The sequence below is a fragment of the Phaenicophaeus curvirostris genome, chromosome 13 (genome assembly GCF_032191515.1).
Source record: "Phaenicophaeus curvirostris isolate KB17595 chromosome 13, BPBGC_Pcur_1.0, whole genome shotgun sequence".
NCBI lineage: Eukaryota > Metazoa > Chordata > Aves > Cuculiformes > Cuculidae > Phaenicophaeus > Phaenicophaeus curvirostris.
Genome location: NC_091404.1, coordinates 8,756,529 through 8,783,803, shown reverse-complemented (window position 1 = coordinate 8,783,803; position 27,275 = coordinate 8,756,529). Strand labels below are relative to the sequence as shown.

Here is a 27,275-nt window from a genome sequence, read left to right as displayed (position 1 = left end):
GGACACGGCAGTCAGCCCTACAGTGTCTTGCCACTGACATGGCAATGCCTGTATTTATTTCACACTGCCTCCAGAGCGCAGATGATAATAGTTCATACGTGGTTACTACACTAGTGTAATACTTCTAATGGTATTTACCACTAAGAGACTACGAGCTTACCTCAATGCCCAAAGCTTTGAGTATGTCACATTTGCACATTGGGCATGTCCTGTGTTCCAGAAGCCAGGGGTCAATACAGTTCTTGTGGAAGAGATGGCTGGTGGAAGAAGGTAACCAACAAGTTAAGTTTCACACCAGGAAAACCATTTACGTGGCAGTTATGAAGGCCCATTTAGAAACAGCAAGAATCTCAGCCTTAGCTTTAAGATTAGCTTCTGTCATGCAGATGACTAGATGGCACTTGTTTCTGTTAAAACTACGTAGAAAAAGTCATCTCAGAGTTACATCCTCAAGATAAACTATATTCCCACACATCTGCTCTGTCTATGCAGTCACTGTGTATTCCAAGTGGATATTTGGCAGGCTATGTACTCAAGGAATTAAATATAGTTCACCCATTATAGATGCAAATGTGTTCTTCTATGAGGACACTCAAATCCACAATGGATCTGAATTAGGCCACAGATTTAAGAGGACTATTTGATACCCTCTAATCTGCCTGTTCCCTCAGCCTGAATAGAAACAGCAAGACAGACAGGCACTGCTCAATACTAATCAGAACTCCATTGTGAGTCAAGTGCAGAGATCACCATATCCAGTGCTCAGTATCCTATGCCTCAATACTATACCAAGATTCTCTGATTCAGCCCACGTAACCAGCACCTCCCTTCCAGCTGCACCAATGTGATGTCTAGAGTACAATCTGAAAATTCCTTGATGCATGACTATTTTAAGTACTTGGACTTAACACTGGCCTTGTGTACATTTACTGCTATAAATGCCTTCAGTCTGACTATCAGGACAAGAATGCCTTCTGCAAATACACACACCCCAGATACTTAGATACAACTTATGTGATTCACAGGGGTAATCAACTGCTTCTTTCTTTCACGGATATTGTTAAAAGCTTTCAATAAGTAGGGTCTCAGTATTGAGGTCAACCAACACCATCAAGTATGTTCTTGTGGTAAATACCAATTTATAACTCATGTGAGAGAGAATTTAATATCGTTGATACTGGCAGAGATCACCACTGGTGCAGACTACTAGTAAATGCAGTAAATGCAGACTACTAGTAAATGCAGTCATCTTAAGGTAGTGTTTGAGAGCAACTGTTGGGCCAAAGAGGAACAAAACATCATAAATGTCCGTAAAAGCTGTGTCAGAGCAAAACAATGCAGCAAATTTGTGTATAAAGAATATATTCAAAAGATATTACTCCCCTCTTACCCCAATAAGTCATTCTTTGCTTGCAAGCTGATATGAAGATTAGCAGGGTTTATAGAGAAATAATAAGTCAGGTCTCCTATCAGCTAAAACTATCTAGAGCCTGCCTGAATTCTTCTGTATTCATGGGATGTAATTCATTACTGAACAGGACTACCTTCTAGCAGAAATCTGACAAGACAACTGAATAATCATTAATACATGTGCCTAAAAGCTTATTCAGGTTTGGGGTTTTTTTTTCTAAACTACTGAGCATTAGGTCAAGGAAGCTTGTTGATAACACCTTAACAGGCCAACTTCTGAATATCAAAACAAACAGCTCAGAAGTCTATTGCTTGGGAGCAGAGAAAGCTTTGATAAAACTGTAACCCTGTGCAAAGCTAACCCCAGCTTGGATTTGGTAGTGCTTGACAAGCAACACTGCTCAGCACACAATCGCAGCTACAGATTTTTCCATTCTTCAGAACTTGATTTTCCTACATAAAAGTTTTTCCAAGTGCTTTTTTGCAACCCTCCCCAAGGGTTAGAAAACCCTTTCCTATACAAATTTTTACAGTTCATATGGCAGTCCTCTGATTTTAGAAGCTTTGCCAGAGCAGTCCCATTCAGCAGTCACAGGGGGAAGCGTCTCAGAATAAGTTTCCTTAAGCCCTGAAAAGTCTTTATTGATCATCTTAGGAGTAACCAAATTACAAGTATTGGTGCTACAATACTGGGCTTCCACAGAAGCCAGTAATGAGATACAACAGTAGAGAAATCTAGAAAAATAAACTGCTATAGCCCTATTTTGATCTCTATTTAGATGATGTGCATAAACTTCCAGAGATTGGATTATGGAGCAGTTGGGAAGATAACTTACTTGCAAGTCAGAATACGGACTACTTCATTTGGCTTGTATGGCTCAATGCACACAACACAGCAATCTCCATCAGGACCAGTTTCCTAAAGTGGTGAAATGAATTTAAAGTGTTAGCAGACTGTGAAAGCTTCCTTTGAACTACAGCAAGATGTACTGCAGACAAAAAGGTCTACCTAAAGTAATCTAAGATAGTTCCCATATATCATCTTGTATAAATGCACTGTGTGGATTACTGAATCAAGCTGACACTTTAACAGAAGCATTGCAAGTTTAATCCCAGGGTTTATTAGAAATCCAGCTGCAAGTAATCACTGGATTATTTGAGGCACTACTGTAGTGATTAAGAAGCCAACAGCTCCAGTTTTAGTTACCAAAATAATTGCCAAAGAAGCTGATTAGATATACGAGGTTGCCATTTGGTAGCCATGCTGGCAAATTAGAATCTCACCTCAGCAAGGCTACAAGCAAGCAGCTAAAAAAATAATCTGATTTATAAGAATGTGCAAATTGGGAAGTCTCACACCCTGGAAAAGGATCTGGTCTCAATGAAGAACCATCTCCGCAAGAGACAGTTACGGGCTCGGAGGGACTTCTGCTAAGGACGACTCTTTGGATTCTGTGCAAAGCAGTAACACTCGGGAGATTATAGGATCAGTCATACCTTGTCCCCTTGCTTCAAGGTGCGCAGCTGTAGCTGTTCAATGGCCTTCTTAGCCCTGGCCTTTAGTTGTCGCTGTAACAGAAAGCAGTCGTGGTTGAACAGTCATTTTTCTCTTTAAGTGGTGGTTACTAATTCTTACTAACAAGCCTATTGCAAGCAGGCACCAGTTTTGTAACCCAGATGTTATGAAAACAAGCAAAGTAAGCATAACCATGCCGTTTAGAGATAACGTGAAACAGAATTTCAGGACATACTGATGTGGTTATTGACTCTGGATGACACGCCAACAAGGCATTTGCATTTTCTTTTGTTTTTACCCAACCTATTCACAAAGCACAGGAATCTCAAAGGTTTCTCCTTTGAGGAGATTTAAGATAATGCCTAGATCAGATTAGAAAGAAACAGAAGCCTTCAAATTGACTTGGTACAGAAGATCGAACATTGAGTCCAACAGTCAATAATTTTAACTTCCCACTTTGACAACTTCCTGGCACAAACTCCTGACGAAAGGCAAGATTCTTTACCCATCAGCTCAGCTACCATCAACACACCCTGAACTCGTCCTCTGCCACAACAGCCCAAGAGCATCCTAGCACTGACCACTCCTGTCAAGAGGAAGAACACATTTTTATCTCATCATGCACAAAAGGAGGAAAAAAAAAAAAAAAGAAAAAAAGAAAAAAGGCTCAGAGCTATTTCTCCCCCTCCCTGTGACACAAGGTGTGAAACAAAAATTACTAGCCCCAGGTTGATTACAGGGCAGCTGTAATAAAAGCAGTGGAAGAAGTGTTCCCCTTCATGCAGTAATTTGCTTGCTGCTGTAAGGATAAGCAGGGCAGAGGGGCAGACAGCAGAAGGGCAGCTTGCCTGGCAACTGTTGCTGTCCAGCTGTCACTGCAAAGCATTTAATTAGCACAGGAGCCAACTCACTGTTTAAAGGTCACAGGTTGATGCTGTTTCACCAACATGAAGAACATGACTGTCCTTTCCCTCCCCAGTGCACTTAGTGCCTCTGGGCACAGAAATGTATCAGGCAGCTCCAGCAGAGATGTCCCCACATAGCTCTTATCTTCGGGACAGATGAGATTGAAGTTTTGCAGCTAACTAAAAAATATTTCTCCTGATTCAGCTGCTCAGTGCAAGAACCCCGGAGTATCAGCTTTCCAGCATTACCTCTCTTCACGCACTTCAGTTCAGTTACAAAAATCTTTCCTGGGGTGAAGGAGCAGTGTTGGTGGCAGAAGTACAGGAAGAAAAAGCGGATGGAGGGCTGCTGGCACCTAAGAAACTCAGCAAGAATTGGTAATTGAAGTTTACATAAGATTTGCTGGGCTGAAGCAAAACAGTTGATTTATATGGTCCGCTGGGACCCCATCAAACAGTTTTGGTGCAAAATTATCTATCTTTATATTAGTGTTGTGTTGGGGTCCTAAGATATACAGTATTAATGTGCATACTTTTAGGGGTTTAATAGTTGATAACTATTAACAACTATCACAGAAGAGACATAGAATCCAAAGGTGAAGGATGCAAACAATTTTTCAGGGAATTTTCTCTTCTAGGAAGAACTAGCCAAGTTTTCTTTGAAGTTTGTAAAGTTCTGCTGAAAACATCAAGATCTGTTTCTGTATGTCACTTAAGGTTAACTTCAGAATGAGGCTCTCCTTGCTAGTGTTTCAGGCTGAAGTCACAGAGAAGTAGCCACATCTCTATCTCTGTAACACGGAGGCCCAAAAAATGTTTCAGCAACAACAGAGCACGAATGCAGCAATCTTAGTACTCCCCATATGCAGGCAGAACCGTCTGTCACTGCTACTTGTTATTAATTGAAAATTAAACTTTCGAGGAATGTACTCCCTCATACAGTATCTAATCCACACATCTAATGCCAGGCCAAGCACAGTAGACAGGATCCAACTGGCTGTATTGTTAATAATTTACTGAAACAATATTTTAAGTTTTGCCTGAGCACAAATTTAATTGTTCTTCATGAAAAGCGCCAATGGCAAAGTCACCTTTAACGCTGAATTTGATAAGTACCGTAGAACATCCCTCCAGGGGGTATGGAGAAAGGTCACAAGAGGAAGCTTTTTATTGAATAGCCTACGAGGAGAACCAGGATACTCGAGCCTGGAATGTCAAAGCATTTTGTGATGCCAAGTTTTTCAAGCAAACATTAAATGTTATTGATATTAAAAGACTAAAACCCCAACCCAGCAACTCTATGCAAGATTGCTGACCAAGCTGAGCAGGAAAAAAAAAAAAAAATTTACAAAACCTGTCAGGTCCCAGCTCCAATTCAGGCTCTGGCATTTTGAAGTAGAGAAGTACCTAAATGAAAAAACTAGGTTTGCTGTTGCTCAGTCCCCATGTTCCCTTAGTTCAATGCTTCTGATTTTATCTCCGAATATTTCTGCATATGGGTGCCTTCCTGTCACCCCACAAGCACAGTCATGGCAATGCAGACTGGCAAACTCTAAAGTGTTCAGGAATTCCTGTGTTTCTCCTGTGGGGATGAACTCCTTAGCTTACAGGTAGCGACTGCCATGAAAACAGTTATGAACTGCAGGAAGTTTAGCAACTCCCTTCCTCCAAAGCCATTAAGTAGGTCATTTCTCAGCTGCTACTTCTAATCTTTATAAAATAAATGAAAGTGAAGACTAGCTTAAATTAGAAATTGGGCCACAGGGAACATCACTGGCCATTTTGCATTATTAAGAAAGGTTAATATATTGAGGAACTGAATTTGCCAGTACTCTGCTAACTAGAAAGGTAGCGAGCCACCTACCACACTTGCCATGTTTTCCCACCTTCCTGCTCACAGACCTCACAGTGTAAGAGAAATTCAAGCTCAAGAAAATATGCATTCAGGTAAGAACTTGCATGTTGTGACCTGTTTAGATAGCTGGCTCATGAGGAAAAAGCCGCTGCTCTTTAACTCACAATTAGGACACCTTTTTTTGCTTGGACCACAAGACAACATGACTGGCTCTTCTCAGTAGTCACTCAACTTTTTAAAGTTGCACAGTTTTACATTACTGACTTGTACACAATGCCTGCTCAAGCTGAGTGAGAGAGAACTGCTGCCTTCAAGAAAAGTCTAGAGAGGAAAACACGTTTAAAACCTGGGTTTTATGTGACCAAGCCATCCAGAAAAAGTGTCTTTACCAGAAGAAGACAGTAATCATATCATATACCACACAGAAGCTGTATTAGAAAATTGTGAATTTGAAAGTACTCAATAGCCTGACCGTCTATAAAACAAGAGATTGCTTAAGAAAGCATTGAAGTATTAAGATTTTTCTCAAGCCAAAAGAAAGGGAAAAACATATTGCCAATATGGTAATAATTGGAACCCATCCAATTCAAGCAGGGGTTATTGCTAGTTCCGTGTATGAACGAAACGCTCACCTAGCCAGCCTCTTGCTTTCAAGAAGCTTTTGCTGTGCAATAAAGGAGATAAATCACACCCCTTCACTCCACCAAGCAACAGACTGAAGACCAGGAAACCCAAGTTGCCAAAGAGATGAATGATGGTAGGAAAGCTCCCCATGCAGCATGCAAGCTGATAAGTTGTTTGACTAATATGCAGCGTTTCATGGAGCAAAAGCAGTTAAAGCCTCAAACTTTGGATATACACTGAGAATCCAATTAGCTGGCTAAGAGGGAACACTGTAGCATCACTTCTTAATAGTTCACCTTCACTAAAAATAATTTTCTTGTTATTCTTCGCTTATCTAATAATTGTGAGGTCAGGTTTTAGATGGTCATGGTATTAAAACAATTGAAAACAATTCTGGATTGTCTTGAGTTTCACTTTTACAAAACAGTACATTTTTACTCCCTGACAGCAGGGAAGCTTTCTTCTATTCTTATACTTTATAAAGCACATTTTAAAGCTCCTTAATTTCAGTTCAGCTGAAATCACGTGGAACAAGTATGTCATTTATCAATGTTATTTTTCAATCTACAGTAAACTCCTCATGCATACAAAGCCCAAGATAGAAACAGTTTGTGAAGGTGCGAGCCAAGTAGACTGGATTTTCCCAGTATCATCTACCACTGAGGCATTGATAACATTTGTAGCTTGTTGAAAGCCTACTAGCTCACAATAGAGCTGGACTTCCACAACTGCTGCGTTAAATACTTTCAAAGGAAAAGAATTTCACGTGATTTGATAAACAAGTGTCTTTTGCAGACCAGGCTCTAGGATGCCCACTTTTTCCTGCTCAGGTTTGTTTAGCATCAAACAGAGTTCTCATGCAAGGGTGGATGGCAGGGAATGAAAGAGGGAATTCATAAGCAGGAGACTGTGCATCTCTATCCCCAGATGTCATAAAGAGGACAGCATCAAGTTACAGAGCTCCATCCCATCCCTTATGAAAGATACTACCGGGATAATTCCATATGACATCCAGGAGAGGCAATGCTACATCTCACAGGCAGATGACCACTTCCAGTACTGCCCTTCCAACTATTTCCTTACTGTATCTTTATTCCCTTACTGTACCCTCATGTCACTTCCAGGGGTGGCATAACATCATAATGTGCAAATAGGCTAAACCAAAGCACTTGCAGGAGGCCTAGCCCAGAAGCAGAGGCAGACACAGCTCAGGCAAGCCACAGATACTTTTTCAGCTCACCATTAGATCTCTAGTCTCAGTAAAAATAGAGCCAGCTGGCCATCACTTAGACAACAGGATTTCAGAATAGAAACTCAGCTGAGTTAGGTTCTGTGATTACTACAGTGAAGTCTGTGTTCGGCTCTGGAAATATTGCTGTCATTCACCTTAGCTAGTCTCTCTGCCTGCCAAGAACATTGGTCCTGCATGTTAACATTTTAAAGAAGCCAGCCATAAAATGTTACAGAAGCCTGAAACTGGCCTGAATTTCAACACCTGTGTCCAAATACCAGCTTCATCAACTTATTTCAGAAAGTTCTTCCTCAATGGGCCCGAAATCTCCAAGAGAGCAGAGGAGCTCAGTAGGGCAGATCTTCCACAATGGCAGAGAAGTCTGTTACTTCTTTAACTATCTAACCACTGACCCAGAGATCATTCACACATTCTGAGCCCAGCTAGAGTGACATGCTCACGTTATTGCTCTCTGTAGGAGAAGATTCTAATGACTCTTCTTTCAGAGCTCAGGGAGCTCCAGCAAGAAGCATTGCAATTACCATTGGTCTCCCTTGCAACACAGCTGGCAAGGGCAAGGCTCATGTCTGAGCTACTCAGAACCTGCTCCTGCTGCTGCCCATCACCTTTGATGGGTATCATGCCAGGACTTTATTCTCACTTTTAAGGCTTTTGCTTAAGCCTTGAAGTAGCAGGTATAAGGCAGGTCTGATCAGACTGAAGACAAAGCTGTAAGCATTAGTCCTATCAGCCGATCAGATTATTGCACCAAAGAGTTACTTGGAAACTTAACTCATTATCAACTTCCTGCCTGGGGTTTAAAAAGAACACAATTTAACAGTGGTTTTTTTCAGCTCTAAATTGAGGCTGTCACTGGAATTCTCAAAAAGCTTTCAGTCAGAAAGCAGCAGTTTCCCAGCTTGTGGTCTAACAGAAAGACAGAGTCATGCACCATTTCACAGACACATTTGCAGTCGTGTCTCACATTACACCTAGCACAGAGGCAGTGCTATGTGGGAAGTGTGAGGGTCAGCTAAAAGCAGTTTAGCTCTCTCACCGCCCCCAATACATCAGCATTACGACTGCACTGGAGTTCAGGAAGTAAAATTTGTAGGAGGGAAAGTTACCTAAATACAATCACTTGCTTTCTCCAGATGGTTTACTTTCTTTGGAAAGTTTTAAGGTGTTTAAAAAGATATCTGTTAGTATTTTAATGGTCACACTCTCCTTCCTTCCTACGGAAGGAACAAATTAAGTCATTTTGGTGCCCAACCGATATTTCGCCCACAGCATGAAGGCACCGGGGTATAAAAAGAAAGCAATGGCACACAAACTCACCTGATTCTTGGACTGGGCCCTTGCAATCCTGAGTCTTCGAGCTGAATAAAAAATGAAATAGCCCATGGTTGCTGCTGTGACAATGAAAAATGACACTGAGATGAAGAAGATGGAGTATTGATTCATCCAAGGGCCATGCTTTTTCCCCACTTCAATGACCATAGTCACTTTCATGCCACTCTGAATACGGTGTAAGAGCTCCATGCCTTTAAGGTTGCCAATCATAACTGCAACAATGCTTTCAGCACCTGCAAAGGAGAAGGGGAATCCATGCTTAGTTCCCAGGTGTTGTATAAAACTCCTTGTCTCAGATATTCCAGCTCAAATGCTAAAGAAGAGATTAGGAAGTTTCTAACTGGCTTTTGCATGAGCTGATAGAACAAGTGTCATCTCCATATGTTTCTTCAGCTGAAAGGTACGTCCGATTACCTATGAGCTAAATAAATGAACCATATTTAGAATTCATTCCTCTCCATAGCCCTCCTCACTCCTATACAGGACACACATTGTCATTATTTTAGACTTGACACTTAGGTAATTTACATTTTAACATGCCTCTGAACTACGTGAAGTTAAAACTAAATCCTATACAGAGTGAGGTCACTAGGGATTACAGTATCTTCAGGAACTCAGGGATGCCAAGTTCACAGCTGGTGGCTTAAGGACCCTTCCTGTGATGGATCTGACTCCACCCCTGCTCCGCTGCTACTTAACACCTCTTTTCTAAATTTGACAGTACTGCCAAGTACTTCCCCAGACACTGAGCCATCAAAGCAATGGATCAGCCTTTGCTTCTGTATTTTCAGAAGCAATTCAGAAATTCTGGAGTGAAATTTGGTTATGAACTATAAATATTGCTGTGGGTTTCTGACGCAAATTCATAGGGACGCAAATGTTGAGGTGTGCTCAGCTTTTCAACAGTTGGTGGCAGATGGCAAACTCCATCCAGATTTTAACAAGAGATTTCATCGACCCAGCTGAACGTCATGACAAGCCATCAGAGGAAGCAAGGGGCTTATGGCAGGAAGACATTTCAACCAACTCCGGTCACCAAGTACATACAAGAACAAAGCTGCTTTCATTTCATTGGTAAGCAAGTGCTTGAGGGCACTTACTACTATTTGCAGGAACTTCAGGCAGTTTGTCCCAGTGTAACAGAGAAGCTCTTAAGAGGAAGGAAAAGAAAAGTGAGAAAGGCACATGAGTATATTGTCACTGGACTCTCTCTAAACTAAATACAAGTAAAGTTGACTTGAAGACTAACTGGTCAGGAGTCTCACCGCATCAAACTATCAGCTGCATAACATTCATAATAGATATTACATGGGGAAGGAGTAAATACTGTTTCAGAAGGGCTATTTTTAGCTAACCTCCCAGCCAAAAGCTTTTTAATGAGGAGACCAAATTTTTTTCCCCCTGCATTGAGAAAGATCATCCAACTTTCAGCTATCAAAAAAATCCAGAATTGGTGTTAAACCACAAAGGCTCTTATTTGAGAAAGCACTTATTAGTTTTCCAGCTTGTTCATGCCTTTGATCCAATATGGCTAAGCACAATGTCTAGCAACTCTTCTCAGTGTGACTAAACTCATCTTTTAGTCAGAAATCTTCTTGTAATGAGAACTAAATCACACAGAGAAGAGGGGGGAAAAAAACCCATCCCAGCTTAACTGCAACTACTGTCTTTTATGATGAACTAGCTCTTACGCATCAGTTATAAAATGAACTGGAGTCAAGTGTTAAGAGCAAGTAAAGAATTCTGCAATGGTCAAGCCAGAAGGTCATACTGACTTTCATAAGCGTGGAAGAACAGGCTGTGACAACAAGAAAATAAAAAGCCTGCCCTAAAAAGGCAAAAAAAAGCTTGTTCTGCCTTATTCCCCTTTGGTCAAATATATCTTGTGGTTACACACAATAAAAGAGGCAGTGTAGGGGTTCCTGTTAATGATATGTCACCATCAGTCTGCAAAACCACTTCAGCTACTAAGCCATCAGTTGTGAGCAAGCTTTACCCTTAAAGAAAAATATCTTCCGTTTAAGTTTCAGGCTCAGTTCTCCAGAATTTCATTAGATGGCAGTTTTAAATCTTTTCCTGACACTTCCCCTCCTCCCCCCTAAATTTCTCTTGAAAATTAAGCTCTGCTCTAGATAAACACATGTGAGTGGTCAGCTGGTAACTTTGACATTAGAGCAACAAGGGCAGAAGTGAGAGAGCATTCATTTCCATCAGCACCTGCATCGCTCCTTCCCTTGGAGTGAACCTGCACTGACATACACTGACATCCATCTTCAATATTTTGTAATGCAGATTCTTAGGACCAACAATTAATTTCTAAAGGCAATTACAGATGAGCTAACCTGACATCACATGAAGAAAACAAGGTCTTGGGCCAACAACAGGGCAAATTAATCCAGAAACTGCAACTAATTTCCAGCCATCAGCAGCACAGGAGTTTAGCCACCTCAAAGGTTCCTTTTGGAGAAGGACTAAACAAGGCTTTGGCCTGTCACAGGTGCATCAACCCATGATCCCCATCACCCTGGCTGAAGAGAAGGCCTCCAAGGCCTCCTTTCCTTGCCAAGAGACAATTCTGTGATGCCTATTAGCCTGAAGCTGAGACAGCAGCCCAGAATCCATGTTTAGGACTACTGTTGTGCTTATAGAATAAAGCCAGCTAGGATCACCCCCATCCAACGCTTCCTGAGCTGCTAGATGGGCTCCATCATGACATGGGCTGTGAAGCATGTTACTGTGGCTTGAAAACCACCAACCTAGACAGAGAGGCTCTCAGCAGTGCTTGTTTGAGAGGACTTCTGCAGAGGTATCTCATACATGGCAGCTACCCTGAACTGTCAGCCTCCCCCTGACTCCAGCAAAGAAAGAGGAAAGTACAAGGTAGAAGCCTCACAGAAACCCAAGTTCTTTGCCTAAGCATCAGCTTTTGTGATTCACGTAAAGCCTTCTGCAATGGTTTAAGGGACATTAGAAGGTGAGATTAAACTGCTGCCTGTTCAGCTAATGGGCCCATTGCTAAACAGAAGCCAGACCTCTTTGGTTAAACATTGCCCAGCCTCTCTCCTTTCCCATATCCAGTGAAACTGAAGAGGGAAAGTTACTCAAGTCTTTAGACAAATACAACCAGCCTCTGCAGATGTGGAGTTTTGCAGAAGGTACCACCTAAAGCTTAAGGCTGGTTAAAATCTGAAGGATGCTGTTTTGCAGATGTGTGTTGGCACACATGAAGCACAAGCACTTAGATTGTTTGTTGGGGCTGGAGAAGAGCTGGCACACAAGGAAAGTGCATGACTGGGATGAAAGTTTTACCTTCCTGTATCAGGTTTATTTAGATGCAGAGCAGAGTTGCATCTATTTATACCACTGTAAATATCTATATTAAACTCTGCCCTGCAAAGACTTCATTTGTTCTGCCATTACACGTCTGGTTCCTGTAAGCTTGAAGTTACACGTCTGGCAATTCAGAAGAGAAATGCAACATGCAAGAGGTGCACAGAACTAGGAGTATCAACTTTTGCACAGTAAACATGCTTTTTCACATTCATTAGGGGGATTATTGTAATCCAGGGCTACTCTTCTGTGCGCTACAAATAAACCTATTCTGAACCAAGAAAATTGTAGGTCCTAGAGGACAGTCACTCCACAATACTTAGCAGACTGCTCTGTAACCTAACCAATGCCTTAATAGGAGGCATTTTTAGCTAAAAATTGCAGTCTGCTCATGCATTAAAGCACATCAAGGCAAGGATTAGATCTTGGGGCCAACCAAACCCCTGTTTCAAAACAAAGTATGACAAAGCATTGCTTACTTGATTCACATTAAGTGTACACAACAGAAGTGAAATTATTTTCCACAGACATTGATTATTAATATCCAGTAATGGGCATTCCTTTCTCACTTCTCTTGAGACCTGCTGAAGTCGCCCACCCTGTCAGTCAGGTAGTTACAGTACTGCTTCCAGGTGGTCTGGAGTTCAAAGTGTCAAGGAGATTCCAAGATTAAGGCATGCACTGGGCTTTGTATTAAACAGAGGCTACATGACTGAGGGCTTTCTGCCCAGGGCCCAAAATTCACTACTGTTAAAGCCTTTCTGCAATACAGAATGAGGAAATATAACTTTAGAAAGGAGTTACACTAGCACTCCAGGTGGAGAAGTCCAGACACTACAGCCATAGCATGCACTTAGAGGAAAGTTCTGCCTACAAAAGACTGCAGTGGTGACACTGAGGTTGCCCATGGCCTTGACTTGAAGTCTGGCTCCTGGGGAGAATGAGAAGGCCCCATCAGCCCTCCAAGATCACGGTTGCCAGCTATACCTGCAAACAGAACAGGCAGATTTCCTCACTTGGGATGAAAGTTGAACACTACCTTAACCATGCAGTCAAGTCACTCGCTGCAGAAGAACATCAGAACAAGCACAGGGCACTGTCTAAGCTTCACGAATTGCTGCTTACACAGCCAACATCCCTGCCAAGGCAACTTTGGGAAGCAAATCTTCCCCTGAGGAGGGCACACTGTTGCTATAGCAGTGTGTTTTCCAGGGCAAAATCCTGCCTCCTGGATGCCTCAGTGCAGGCTCCTACAAGCTGAACCACGCCAGGCAGCCAGATCAAGAGGAGGAGTTAGGTCCTTGTGTGTCTGCTGCTCCTCCTCAGAGCTGCACCCAGGCTGAAGTCAAACTTTGCAGTTGCACTTTCAGATCTTTGCCTTTTCTTCCAGATGTTAGGAACAACTTTCATGTAGGATCAACACATGTTGATCTCAACACAGCATTTGCACTGGGCATTTAATAAAACTACACAACCCGAAAAGGAGAGGAAAGAAAGCAGCTCCAGCAATTTAAATCTCGGCTGTGTTACCAAAGCCCCCTCAAGTTATGAAGGCCACATTTGAGCTCCCCTGCTGATTAACTGCCAGAAAACAAGCTCAGTCTTAAGGAAACATTTTTTCAGTGTTTAAATTTAAGGAATCTTTGCTATAATACCACGTTTCTTTTTCATCACTTGAGTTTCATAACCAAAACGGCTCAGACTACTAACCACAACACCAGCTTTACAACTGTACGCTGTTTTCTGGTGCGGTCCTTTTTAAGGTCTAATATATGTAACGGAAAATACCATGTGCCTTCAAAACTGAAGCAAGAAATTCACTTATAAAATCTGCCATCTCTGCACATTTTCCCCTCCTCTACCACTGACTTCAATACCCACCTAACACCTCAGAGAGCACTAATTCAATTTAAGAGAACTATTTAACATTTTCTCTGTGCAATACTCTAAGGTGACATTGACAAATACTGTGTATGTTTTTCTGACTCTTTTGAGGCCTTGGCAAAGCTTCTTGTAGTGAATAATTAATTTCCAGCTGTTTGACAGCTTTGCATGTCCTGGCAGCCAACTTGGGAACTCCAGCTCCAAGTCAGCTCCTCTAGCCACACTTCAAATTTGTTTCTCAGCTCATTCACGCATTGGAACCGTTTCGAGTTGTTTAAACTTGTTTTAAAACAACCAAATTCAGCTTCAGTTAAGTCATAAAAGACCTTTTCATTTCAGTTTAAGGGTCTCAGTGTAACCTGGGGCAAATTCTACAGATCTCTTATTTTTTCTGACAGCAAAAGCCAAACCCCTCTGATCCATTGCCTCTTACTAAGAATAGGCTGTAAAACAGCACGATAGGACCTGGGAGGCATACAACATAGCTTGGTGAAAAAAAAAACCTGAGGAAGGCAATAGTTTCGTAGGTGTTTTTTAGAATGAACGTATAAAACATAAGTAGGGCAAGTTACTTCAGAACAAGGAAAAAGTAGGCATGCTGCACACAAGCTCCAAGATGTCAGATTCAGTAATTTTTTCCCCCTTTATGAAAGGCTGAAGTTTTGCATCATCTCTAAGCAGGCAGAAATTAAACACTCAGAGTTTTGCCAGTATTCTTCAGAGCTCCTTGTGCAACCAACGCATCTGCTGTGACACAGCCACGGCTTCCTCTCCCCAGGAACCAGCACAGCTCGCCACTGCTTGCCTAACACCTCACCCGCAACAATCCTCGCTCTTGGCAGTATCAGCAATCCTCTTTGACAATATTTAAACATAATATGCAGCCAGCACAATTCTCCTTAGGACTCAACTGGGGTTTTAATATTGAAGAAAAACAGTTTCACAGAAGTCACCGGGAAGGAAAGGAGAGGAAACAGCCCAATAATTCTATCTGAAAGTCAGACATTATCTTTCCCTGTGTGGAAGGGTTTTTCTGTGAGGCTGGCCATGGCTGGCTGATTGCAAGTTGTTTAATACCACAGTAGTTCAGCGAGTACAGATGAAAGAATTTTAATAAAAGATCATCTTTTTTATTTTACTAAGGAATTAAACAGCAACTCAGAAGCCAACAAATGAGCTATGTTCTCTGAATGCTTCAAGACAACTGAAAAATGAAGGATGCCATTATTAACAGATTAAAGGCTGCAGGCATTCTGCTACAGCAGAATAAGTTCTGCCAGAACTACTACAGGATGAAGTATTTCATTTTTAAAGAGCCTGCATGATCTTGCAGAGAAATCTTCAGATGATGCAGTCACACAAGAACTGTTGGAAGTGCCACAGCAATAACCCATCACAACCCCTTTCTGCAGCCATAGAAAGCCCCAGCTGACCACCACATAAGCCACATGCTCAGAAAAAAGCATAATGGAAGAAATTACGTTTGATTTTTATTCCTCCACATACAAAAAAAGAAGAGCAAAAAGCAGATTTCAGAGTTTGAATTCTCAGGGAAAATACAGGCTTTCCTTAACCACAGCAGAATCACTATTCGAAGACTCTTTAGGGAGATGAAATACAAACCCTGGTTTTGTTCAGATGGTGGTAGATCTTTCCTTTTATCTACATGATACAGTGCACACAGCACAGATCGGCAGTAGCTGTGCCTTCAGCCTTAGTCAAAAGAGTAAGTGGTATTCCCTTAGCACCCCTGCAATATCAGCAAAAAGGCATTAGGAGATTAAGCCACCTGTACTTTAACATGAAATGCACTGTCAGATGACTCTCCAACAGTCCCCTACCAGATTAGAAAACCTGGCTTTTGGGGCATATAAGAGTAGTATTTAATATACGGTCTTTTAGATTTCAAAAACTGTAAGCCATAACACTTTGAATACTGCTTATCTTGCTGTATTTAAATAGTAAGGAACACAGAATTTCTGGTGGTTATCGAACAGGCTGGTACAAGTTTACCGTTATCTGTTACAGCAGAAGGGAAAATAAATGAGCAGTGTACACACAGCAAGCTGATATTATGGACATGATGTAATTCACCCCAGATGAAAGGCCAGCGCTGCACACAAAAGCCGTTCTGTCTTGGCACCACACCACACTATAGACGCAAGGGCTACACACAGCCTCAGAGAAGTACTGTGAAACCAGACGTGTGCACGCTAGCTCTGCTCTCATCAGTGGGACAGTGTTGACAAAAACCCCGGGATGATTGCTCTCATCCACATGCACAAAGCCAAGTCTTATCAGGAACGCAGATCTGATCGAGGAGCACCTTATCCCAGTGCTCACCCTCCATCACAGACACTATCAGAAGAAACGTCATCCTCTGGCCTTTATTACCCTGGATAAGTGCTCCCCTTGGCAGAGGGGAGGGTGACTGAACTCATAGTTCCAGCAGCAATTTAAACCTGGATAAAATGATATTCAGGTAGGCTTGTCCCTCCCCTTTCTACTGCTCTGGATGGTCTCCACCCTAAACATTACCTGTCACCACGATAAAAAGTTGCTCACTTCCACACTATTTTGCAGCTATTTAAAGCAACAGCCCCTTATGACACCAGCTTTTTGACTGAACTGTCTTCTTGCTCACGCTGTCACCTAAGCTTAATGAAATCTACTTTCAGCTTGCTTTACTTGGCAGCTGGCACTATGCCTGATCCCTTCCTCCTCAGCATACAAGTAATTCAGGCTACAGAGGTAAACATTCAACAGCAAGATACTTGAAAAAGCTGCAAAAATTGGCAGGAGTACTCAGGGGCAGGAAGAAACAGCCAGAGCTTGAAGAAGAAAATTAAAAAAAAAAAAAAAACAAACAAAAAAGTGGGGGGCGAGCATTAGAGAGAAATTCAAAGATGAGAGAGCCTTCAAAGTTCCTCAGTGCAGTGCGAACGGAAGAGAAGGAAGACGAGAAACCTCCTGCTATCTAGTGGTTGTGTTGCACAAAAGAAGCAATTCTTTCCTTCTTCTGTTTTGGAGAATTCATGCCCACAGCAGCCTTTGCCTGGAAACACAACCCACCACGTGCTCCTCGCCTACGCTACATTTATAATGGGACGACACTGCTTGGGAACCACCACCCATGTTTGTCTAAAGAGACTCTTCAGTGAGGCTGGCCTCCAGATCAGTCACCCAACAGTTACAGTGGATAAGGAAGATTTCCACACTAGGAAGTGTGGGGAAACTTTCACCAAACAGGCTGGGTGTCTAGAGGAGCACATCAAGAGCCAGTGTAGTTTTATATGGTACGACTTTCCATGGGTCCCCAGGGAAACTGGAGGTGGAAGCCAACCTACACTCTATTTAGTTTAAATAGCTCTAAAATGTATTATTTACCAAGAGAATCCAACAATTACAAGCCTTTTTTTTCTTATTCTTTCCCCCCTTTGAGCCTTTAAGACTTCTGTAACTGCTGCCAAGCCCTAAATCTTGGAACATTTAGAACATTAAATCATCCCTTAAAACACCAGCCAAGACATTACGCTTATTAAGGGCACAGAGATGAATGAGATCTGTAGGACAGCTCTCTTCACATGCTATTTGGTCAGTGATACTTACAAAGAGCAAAGTATCATCTTTCAACTTAGCAAACAACACCTAAAACCTTCTGGAGAACCAGTGATGAACATTCCCTAATGAAAATTCTTCTGTGAAATTACTCAACAGCTTTCAGCAGTTTTGATTTAGTAATTACATTGCTCACCCTCTTCAGATGAGATTGAGTTCACAGCTAATATCCCTTGCTGTCAACATACAGGCAGCAGCTAAGTGCTCACTAGAAACAAGTACCTTTGAAAAAGCCAGTGATAAGATAACATAAATCAGCAGGGCGTAAGCCAGAAGGCATCTGTCTGCAGCAAGACAACAGGTTACATCTGACACAGTGCTGAGCCCAACTGCTCTTTGCTCACTAGCACATTCAAGACTGGGGGGCAAACAAGCACCGTCATTGTTTCAGGGCCGTACGTCCCACACAATGAAGCCTCTGCTAGCACAGCTGTCAGTTAGGATTTTAATTTACCCTTCCACATTTCAGCAGCCCAGTAAACCCAAAGAGCAAGGGCACTTCACAGACCTGTTCCAGACTATCTAAGGGCTGTGCCTATCCTGCGGTTTTCCATGGCACAGAGGTACCTAAATTAGGCCAAAAAAAGAGTGAGGGCAGGGATCAGAATGTCTGTCCTGCTTCTCAGTGGCTGTCATGCTTGCTCACAGACCTCCGTGCTGTGGGCAACCCCAATTCACTATCACAGCCCCACCATACCCTGCAGATGGGCGATCAGGGTCAGTCACCTGAATGCCACCACAGCTGTGACATTCATTTACTCTAAACCAGGCAGCCAGGAGAATTGAACTGAGCACATAAACACAAAGCTGCACACATGCACATTAAATAGCTGTTCTCTATGAACTCTGGGCACTACAGACCGCAAATAAAATCCAGGCATAGTGGATCCATTCAACTTCCTTCTCAATAAGAAAGGACCTGCTGGTAGGAAGGGCTAAATAATCTGCAGAGGCTCACCTAGCCACGGCCAGGAACTGCAGGAGAGCAAGTATCATTAATTAGAGCTTGCACTCTCATTCCTCCCCTCGGAGGTGCTCCGTGCAAGTCCTCACTCACTGCAAAGGAGAGGTGCACTACTTGTTTACATAACATTTACAAGGCGTCAGGACAGCCTGCTGTGAGATTACTGTTCTCTCTCAACCTTTAATAGGACCAGTTTAACAGGTCACATCAGCCTTTTAATATCATAGCAAAGTTTTACCTTGTTTCTAAAGATCATGCCTCATACAGAGCTGAAGCAGAACACCACTATATGCTTTTGCCATACACCATTTTTTTAAGCATATGGAGATTACTCTTCATCTCAGTGAAATTCCTGCAGAACAAGTTAAGTGGCAGTGCTACATATTTAACCTTCTTGTCCCCTTTCACTCATCGATGCAAGTTTACACTTGAACAACCTGAGACATGCTGTTACTGTTTTAGCCAGAATTACTGAGCTGCATTCCCCCAGAATAAGCCTTCTGCTCATCAAGTGGCATGCTTCTCAAAGCTAGAATTACATAATTTTCTTTGGCTTCTCTCTTTGTTATCACAATAGCTTCCTGACCTGCAAAGAATCCTTCTTTACCAACTGTAGGGAAATACTTGACACCAAAGAACCCTTTTCATGGTCACCACCATACTCTGACATCAAAGCCACCCAACAGCCTGGTTCTATCTTAAGACAAAGTCCACCTTTAAAACAAACCAACCCTTGTCGTGCTGTTTTTCTCCAGTCAAATGTCTTTTTTCAGAAGGTCAATATAGATTGCAGAAAGGTGCGATTACAAGCACACAGAACTGTACTTTGAAACCCTGCTCAGCCTGCCACAGAGCGGTACCATCTTCTTAGAATGAACATAATTAAAACTAAAGTTTGCTAATTGATAACGTTTTGTGCTTATAAAACTGCACAGTAAATATTACTTTGGACTCCATTAAATCCTTGACATTCTGTATGTTAGAGGCTTAGGCAGGATTTGTTCATATCTGATTTGGCTCTTTATTGTGTTCTGTTGTTGTTATTGCCGGGGTGGTTTATCTTGTTTTGTGTTTCTTTTCTTTTTAAAAAAAAGTTGGCACATCAAAGTTTCCACACAGAGAAACTGATATAAGCAGTAAAGAATTCATCAGACTAAACAAGATGGTTAAAAGAAGTCTCCGGAAGCAGGACAACTAGGACAAACACTGCTGTTAAGTACAGACACACATAAAACAAGAAAGTTGCTTCAAAAGCCAAGCTTGACAGCCCCCCAAAAAGGCACATTGTATTTTAGATAAGCTTCTGTTATAATAATTTTGGGTTTTGTTGCTACCAAAGTTCTGCAAAGAGAAGTACGCTGTGCCATACATTTTATGAAAACCCACCCACAGGGATCTTCCCTCTCTGCCAGGCAGATGAGAGCTCCCGCGCCCTGCTGCGGACAGGAGAGCCCTTGGCAGGGCAGGCAGGAGATGCTACCCCAGGCATGCCCAGGCTTCGTTCTCTCTTGCCCCAACAAAGCCACTTCCCGATACCTTCTACTGCCTCAGCTTAGAGGAACTGCTCAGCCTTGTTTGGTTGCACTTGATGGTATATGATGGCCCTGTTAAAGCAGAAATGAAGCCAGTTAGGAAACCCAGATTGTGAAGTTACCGTTAGCACAGTTACAGCCGTTACAACAACAGCGAGAGTTGTAGTTGCACAAAAAAACATTCTGTAATGAGCACGCTACCCTCAGCACTGCTTCCACCAGGGTCAGAGCATCCAGTGCCACCACTGGAAGCCACAAGAGGAGACCCATCCCAAAGTATAGTTCAGCAAAGGGTAGTATGACCAGCTCTTACCTCTTAAGCAAGAGCTCAGCCTACAGCACTATACCTCATCAGCATTATACAAGAAATAACCTGCATCTGCTGAAAGGGATGAGGCTGATTATTAACTGTAGCTTGCTTCCTCTTGGCCATGCTGTGTTGAAAGTCTGCAACGTTTGTCAAGTTTGGATAGTGGTGGCTCTCAGCAAGGACCCACAGCACAGCATGACACCAAAGCCCCCCTGAGCAGAAGGAAGAGCATCGCTGTAGGAAGAGGTGAGAACAGAGGCTCACAGACGACCACAACAGAAAATATATCACTCAAGTCCAGAGAGGAAGAAAAGGAAGGGTGGAACAGTAGAGAAAGCGAGGAACTACAACGAGGACAAGGGATAAAACCAACAGCAGCAACAAGCTTAGCCCTGAAATCGTGCTAGGACACAGCAAGGAGTCACACGGATGAAATAAGCGGTTTGACAAAAGCTGTCTTCTCCAAGGAGTCTCCACGCTGTTTGTCTACAGTTCAGCTGGGAAGTTTCAACATGCCCTCAAGACCATAAACCATCATGTAGGATAATCAGGACAGCTAAAGCCACTCTGACATAAATCCCTTAGCAGAAAGCTTATGGACAGCATGGGAAAGGAGAGAGCTCCTCTTGGAGCAGATACTGCAGAGAGCAGATGGCTCGTTTCAAGAGGTGGCTCCTAGCAAGATTAAGACGCAGCAGGGATCCCAATGGCCACGATGGAGTAGGGGGCAGAAGTATATACCTTCTCCTCAAGAACAAGTTCTGCAGTGACCTGCCCAGGCCAGCAGTGCCGAAGGAGCTCATCTGAGGGCTGCAAGATCAGGCAGGCACACAGTGAACAGGGCTCAGGGGAGGGATGCTACTCTCAGTTCAGCAGGAGAAATTTGCCCAGCAATAGTCAGAGCTCAATAGCATTCGCCAGCAGATGATGTGATCACATAAGAAAGCTCTGCTTCAGAAAAGCCAGAGCCCATCCAGATCGTATGTTTTAAATTCTTAGAGCAGAGTACAGTCTTACAGCGCATTAAAACTGCACTCAATGGGCCTCCGGAGGCAGCTACTGTTTCCCTGTCTCTCCAGAACACATACCTACACACTAACCAACAGAGACTCTCCACCCCTTGTAAGATGGGTGCTGCAAGGATATAATTATTTTTCAAACGAGACAGAGCTTCAAGACTCATTACTTGTTTTCACTATTGTGTTTCTCTCTAGAAGATGCAGTTTCCCAAAGCAGTGCTACCCAGCACAACACCAACACGCACGTGAGGCGTGTGCACATCAGTCCAATGGCCGAGGGCTGGATGAAGCCTCCACATCAGGGCATCTGGTCCTGCTGTTCTCAGAAGGCAGTTACACAGCTCCCAGCTAAAGGCTGTTTCTCAGGAAACACTCACTAGCCTGAAATACAGCCAAATCTCATTTTCATTTGAAAGATGGGCAGTTGGGGGCGGGGGGGGACACACAGAAAAACAACAAAAATCCAACAGTGCTGGCAAGTAGGAGGCTCTTAGTATCCAGAGAAGAGAAATTCTGCCATCCACCTCTGAAAAATGGAAATAACATTTAAAGGGCTTTAGCCAATTGCACTGGAAATGACATTTTGCTGGTGAAAAGTTACTTACGAAATAGCAAACCAGGCTCTCACTTTGCCTATTTCCGAGCTGGTTCCTGTGCAACTGAGGGGGGGAACTGTGTCCGAGTGTGGAAACTCAGCCTACTTCACAACCCAAATCTACTCCACAGACTTCACAGGCTCTAGAAACTCAGCATCCATCCGCTCTGGGCAGCTACCCGGTCATGAAGATAAGCTGGAGACCCTACTCCCACTGCCACTCCACGCACACCCACCTCTGGTACCAAGCCCAGTCAGAAAGCTCAGGCAGCCGCCTGCTCACCCTCATCAGTGGCCTCAGCTATCAGACATCGTTACTCATTAATCAGAGAAAAGTCAACAACAGCAGCGCTCGCACAGCACCGGCTGGTCCAGGCAGCAACTCCTCTCTTGCAGGAGAGTTGGAAAGAAATTCCAGCCTCTTACTGAGAAGCATCAAAGCTGGGGATGTGCAGCAAGGGCTGAATCATAGACTCATGGAATCATTTGACTAGAAAAGACCTTTGAGATCATTGAGTCCAACCCCACCTAAATGGTATCTCTGAGCACCTTATCTACCTGTGCTTTAGATACCTCCAGGAATGGTGATGGGGTTAAACCCAAGACATCTGTTAGGTCCCTCCAGGGACGGTGAATGGGCTCACCAGAGACATCTTTTAGGTACCTCCTGGGATGGTGATGGGGTTGAACCTGAGATGTCTGTTAAATACCTTCAGGGGTGGTGATGGGATTCACCAGAGAAGTCTCTTAGATCCCTCCAGGGACAGAGATGGGGTTAAACCTGAGATGTCTGTTAAATACCTCCAGGGATGGTGATGGGGTCAACCAGAGACATCTTTTAGATAGCTCCAAGGGTGGTGATGGGGTTCACCAGAGAAGCCTCTTAGATCCCCCAAGAAGGGAGCTCACCAAAGACACCTCTGAGATCCCTCCAGGGATGGTGATGGGGTTCAACTGGAGACATCTCTTAGATCTGTCCGGGGAGGGGGGTTCCCCAGAGACACCTCTTGGGTCCCTGCAGGGACAGTGATGAGGTTCCACTCAAGACGCCCCTTAGCTTCCCCTGGGTTGGGGTTCACCAGACCCCTTCCAGCTCCCCTAGGGGCAGTGACAGGTTTCACCAGATACATCTCTTAAGCCCCTGCAGGGATGGCGTCAACCCGAGATGTCTGTTAGATCCCTCCGGGGGGGGTGTCTCCGGGGATACCCCTGGGGTCCCTCCGGGGGGGGGGGGGGGGGGGGGCGCGTCTCCAGGGACACCCCCGGGGCCCCTCAGGGATGGCGATGGGGCTCCACCCGAGACGCCCGTTAGCTTCCCCCGGGTTGGGGTTCACCAGACCCCCTCCAGCTGCCCTAGGGGCAGTGACAGGTTTCACCAGATACATCTCTTAGGTCCCTGCAGGGATGGCGATGGGGTTCAACCTGAGACGTCTGTTAGATCCCTCCAGGGAGGGGGGGACGCCTCCGGGGACACCCCCGGGGCCCCTCGGGGGAGGAAGGGGGTCTCCAGGGGCACCCCCGGGGCCCCTCCGGGAGGGCGATGAGGCTCCACCCGAGGCGCCCGCTAGCTCCCGCCGGGCCGGGCCCCCCCCGCCGCCGCTCACCGTGGTGGGACATGGGCAGCACCTCGTTGCCGGTGCCGCCGTAGTTGTAGATGACGGCGGCGGCGGCCCCGCGCTCGGCGGCCAGGCGGATCTTGTCGGCGAAGGAGCAGCCGCCGCCGCGCTGGATGAGGGCGACCCAGCCCGGGCCGGCGGCGCCGCTGAAGTTGGTGCGGGCGCTGCAGGCGTTGAAGGAGTCGCGGCCGTCGGGCGGCACCAGCAGCCCCGCCGCCGCCCGCACCGGCGAGTCCTGCCCGTACAGGCCGCTCTCGCTCGCCTCCCAGCCGCTGCGGTTGCGGCCCCCGCCGTCCTCCCACGACACGTTGAGCCAGGCGGTCCACACGGTCCCCGCGGCGCCGCGCGGGGCGCACAGCAGCGCGGCCACGGCCAGCAGCGCGCCCCGCATCGCGGCCACGGCCCGCCCGCCGCCGCCCGCCCGCTAAAACCGCCGCCGCCCGCGGGGAGGAGCCCGCCCGGCCCCGCCCGCAGCCCCGCGCCCCCCGCCCCGGGGACACGGGCAGCGCCGAGGGGCGGGGAGAGCGCGCGGGGGGGGGGGGGGGGGTTGGGGAGCCCCGGGGGCGGCCCTGGGGGGGCCTGGAAGATGGTGACGCTGGTTAGCCCCGTCGCGGTCCCTGAGGGGTCTGAAAGATGTCTCTGGTTAACCCCATCGCCGTCGCCTCGGGTTTAACCCCATCACTGTCCCTGGAAGGATCTAACGAACACCTCAGGTTTAACCCCATCGCAGTCCCTGAAGGGACCTAGCAGACACGTCGGGTTAAACCCCGTCACCGTCCCTGAAGGGATCTAACAAACATCCCAGGTTTAACACCATCACCATCCCTGAGGGATCTAGCAGACATAGAATCATAGAATCATAGAATCATAGAATCATAGAATGACCAGGTTGGAAGAGACCCACTAGATCATCGAGTCCAACCATTCCTATCAAACACTAAACCGTGTCCCTCAGCACCTCGTCCACCCGTCCCTTAAACACCTCCAGGGAAGGTGAATCAACCACCTCCCTGGGCAGCCTCTGCCAGTGCCCAATGACCCTTTCTGTGAAGAATTTTTTCCTAAAAATTCTCTGGTTAAACCCCATCACTGTCCCTGGAGGGGTCTAAAAGATGTCTCTGGTTAACCCCATCACAGTCCTTGAAGGGACCTAGCAGACACGTCGGGTTAAACCCCATCACTGTCCCTGACCCAGGGATCTAACAAACATCTCAGGTTTAACATCATCACCATCCCTGGGGGATCTAGCAGACATCTCAGGTTAAACCCCACCACTGTCCGTGGAGGGATCTAAAAGATGTGTCTGGTTAACCTCATCGCCGACCCTGTAGGATCTAGCAGACATCTCAAGTTGAATCCCATCACCGTCCCTGAGGAGTCTAAAAGATGTCTCTGGTTAACCCCATCGCAGTCCCTGGGGGATCTAGCAGACGTCTCGGATTAAACACCATCACCATCCCTGAAGGATCTAACAAACACCTCGGGTTGAACCCCATCACCATCCCTGGGGGGATCTAAAAGGCAGGTAGATGATGTGCTCAGAGTTACTGTTTAGTACGGTTGCCCTCTACTATCTCAAAGGTCTCTTCCAACCAGATAATTGTATGATTCCACTAGGAGGTCCCCCTTCCTGCACCCTCTCCCAGACTGGTTCCTGGGGGATGCGGTGGCGGCTGTCCTGCTTTGACCCCAGCCAGCAGCTAAACGTCACACAGCCACCCTCACTCCCCTCCCCAGCACAAGGTGGGGAAGAGAACTGGAAGGGTAAAAGTGACTAAGCTCATGGGTTCAGATAAGAACAGTTTAATAATTAAACTCTAGTAATAATAAAATGAAACCAAAAGGAAATTAACAACAACAACAAAGGAATAAAACTCAAGAAAGACAAGCGATACAAATTAAAACAATTTCTCACCACCAACTGACTGATCATCCCCTCACCCATCTTTCCCCAGCTTTATATGCTAAGCATGACACTATACGGTGTGGAGTTTCCCTTGGGACAGCTGGGATCAGCTGTCCTGGCTGTGTCTCCTCCCAAACCCTTGTGCCCCCTCAGCCTCCTCGCTGGTGGGATGAGATGAGAGGCAGAGAGGCCTCGGCTCTGTGTAAGTGCTTCTCAGCAGTAACAAAATCAGCCCTGTGCTATCAGCACTGTTTCCAGCACTAACCTAAACTATGGCCACATGGAGTCACCGTGAAGAAAGTTAACTCTACGCTAGCTTAAACCAGCACAGTTGGCCACCCAGATCACCTTTCAGAAGTGATGGTTCCACCTGACATCACTCCTCAGGAGCAACGAGTGACCCCTGGACCACCCCCCTCCATCACCTCCTGGCACAGTGGGTGCCCCAATGCCTGCAGCAGATGGAACACCGGGGTCCCAGCGGGCCTGTGGGGAACCCCCAAAGGGGCTGAGCCCCGGATAGGCCCAACCCCACCACAGCCCTGCAGCACGGCAGCACCGGCAGCCAGTGCCCAGCCAAGACCCAGCCCACTTCGCACAGTTGAGTTAATATTTGCTGAACACTCAGCGATGCGCGGTATCAGTCCTGCCTGAAATTGGTTTATAGCGTACTAAGTTAGCTGTGTTAACTCACTGGGTATTGTTCTCCTTGTCATTAGACATACACTATAAACCTGCCACTTCAACCAAACCCACTTTTTTTCTATTTATGTATTAGTTGTGTTTTCATAGTTAATTATTATTTGATCCTTGTAACTCGCAATGAAAATTTGTGTTTTTTCAGGGCTCTGCAGTTAGTTTTTGGGCAGCCGGTTTCAAAAGCCCCTTGCTCTGGCACACAAACATTCTTGTTAACTTGTCCCCCAGAGAGCGCGGTCAGAGTGCTTGCAAGATCGCTGCAACCATGAGCATGACATGCTGTAAAGCCCCACTAGAGAATGTGAGGCAAAAAAGAAAGATAGAATTTATAGAATCATTTAGGTTGGAAAAGACCTTTAAGATCATCAAGTCCAACTGTAAACCTAACACTGCCAACTCCACCACTAAACCATGTCCATAAGCACCATATCTACACGTCTTTTAAACACCTCCAGGGGAAAGCACATGGCATATTGCAGGGAAAGACAAGAATCTGACCAAATCACCTGGCCTCTCCATGAAATGAGAAGGTCGTTAGGACTAAGGAGGATGTGACAAAAAAAAAAAAAAAAAGGCGGAGGGGGAGGAAACACTCAAAGACACAGAAGGATGTGAGAACTCTTGAATCCCACAGCTGCTTCAGGCCTGATTCTCTGAGATGCCAGGTAGCTGGCAAAGACAACATTCAAGTGAGACAGATATTATTCTGCATTCAGAGTTCTGTATTCCTAAATTATAAGATAATGGGAAAACCAAGAAAATTTTGAGCGCCTCTTCTCCACAGAGCCACTCTTCTGATTGACAGGCCCTGCTCTTATCAGCTGCTTTAATGGAATTGTCCCCAGGACCGGGAGCCACTCAAACACATCCCCAAGTGGAATGGGCACGTGTCACTGCACACGGGCTGA

General features: G+C 45.1%; 1 protein-coding gene across 2 annotated transcripts in view; it reads right to left on the bottom strand.

Moving 5' to 3' along the window:
• RNF128 (ring finger protein 128) overlaps positions 1-27,275 on the bottom strand; it is a 39,586-nt gene that overhangs the window by 2,777 nt on the left and 9,534 nt on the right. Inside the window, exons 1-5 of one of the 2 annotated variants that reach the window (XM_069867732.1) lie at positions 23,751-24,153; positions 8,880-9,127; positions 2,908-2,979; positions 2,247-2,329; positions 161-257 (exon numbers count right to left, since the gene is read on the bottom strand). In XM_069867732.1, the coding sequence (XP_069723833.1) occupies positions 161-257; positions 2,247-2,329; positions 2,908-2,979; positions 8,880-9,127; positions 23,751-24,153 (903 nt within the window). Of the gene's footprint in view, positions 1-160; positions 258-2,246; positions 2,330-2,907; positions 2,980-8,879; positions 9,128-23,750; positions 24,154-27,275 lie in introns of those variants that run through there. The other variant, XM_069867730.1, reaches the window with a different exon arrangement.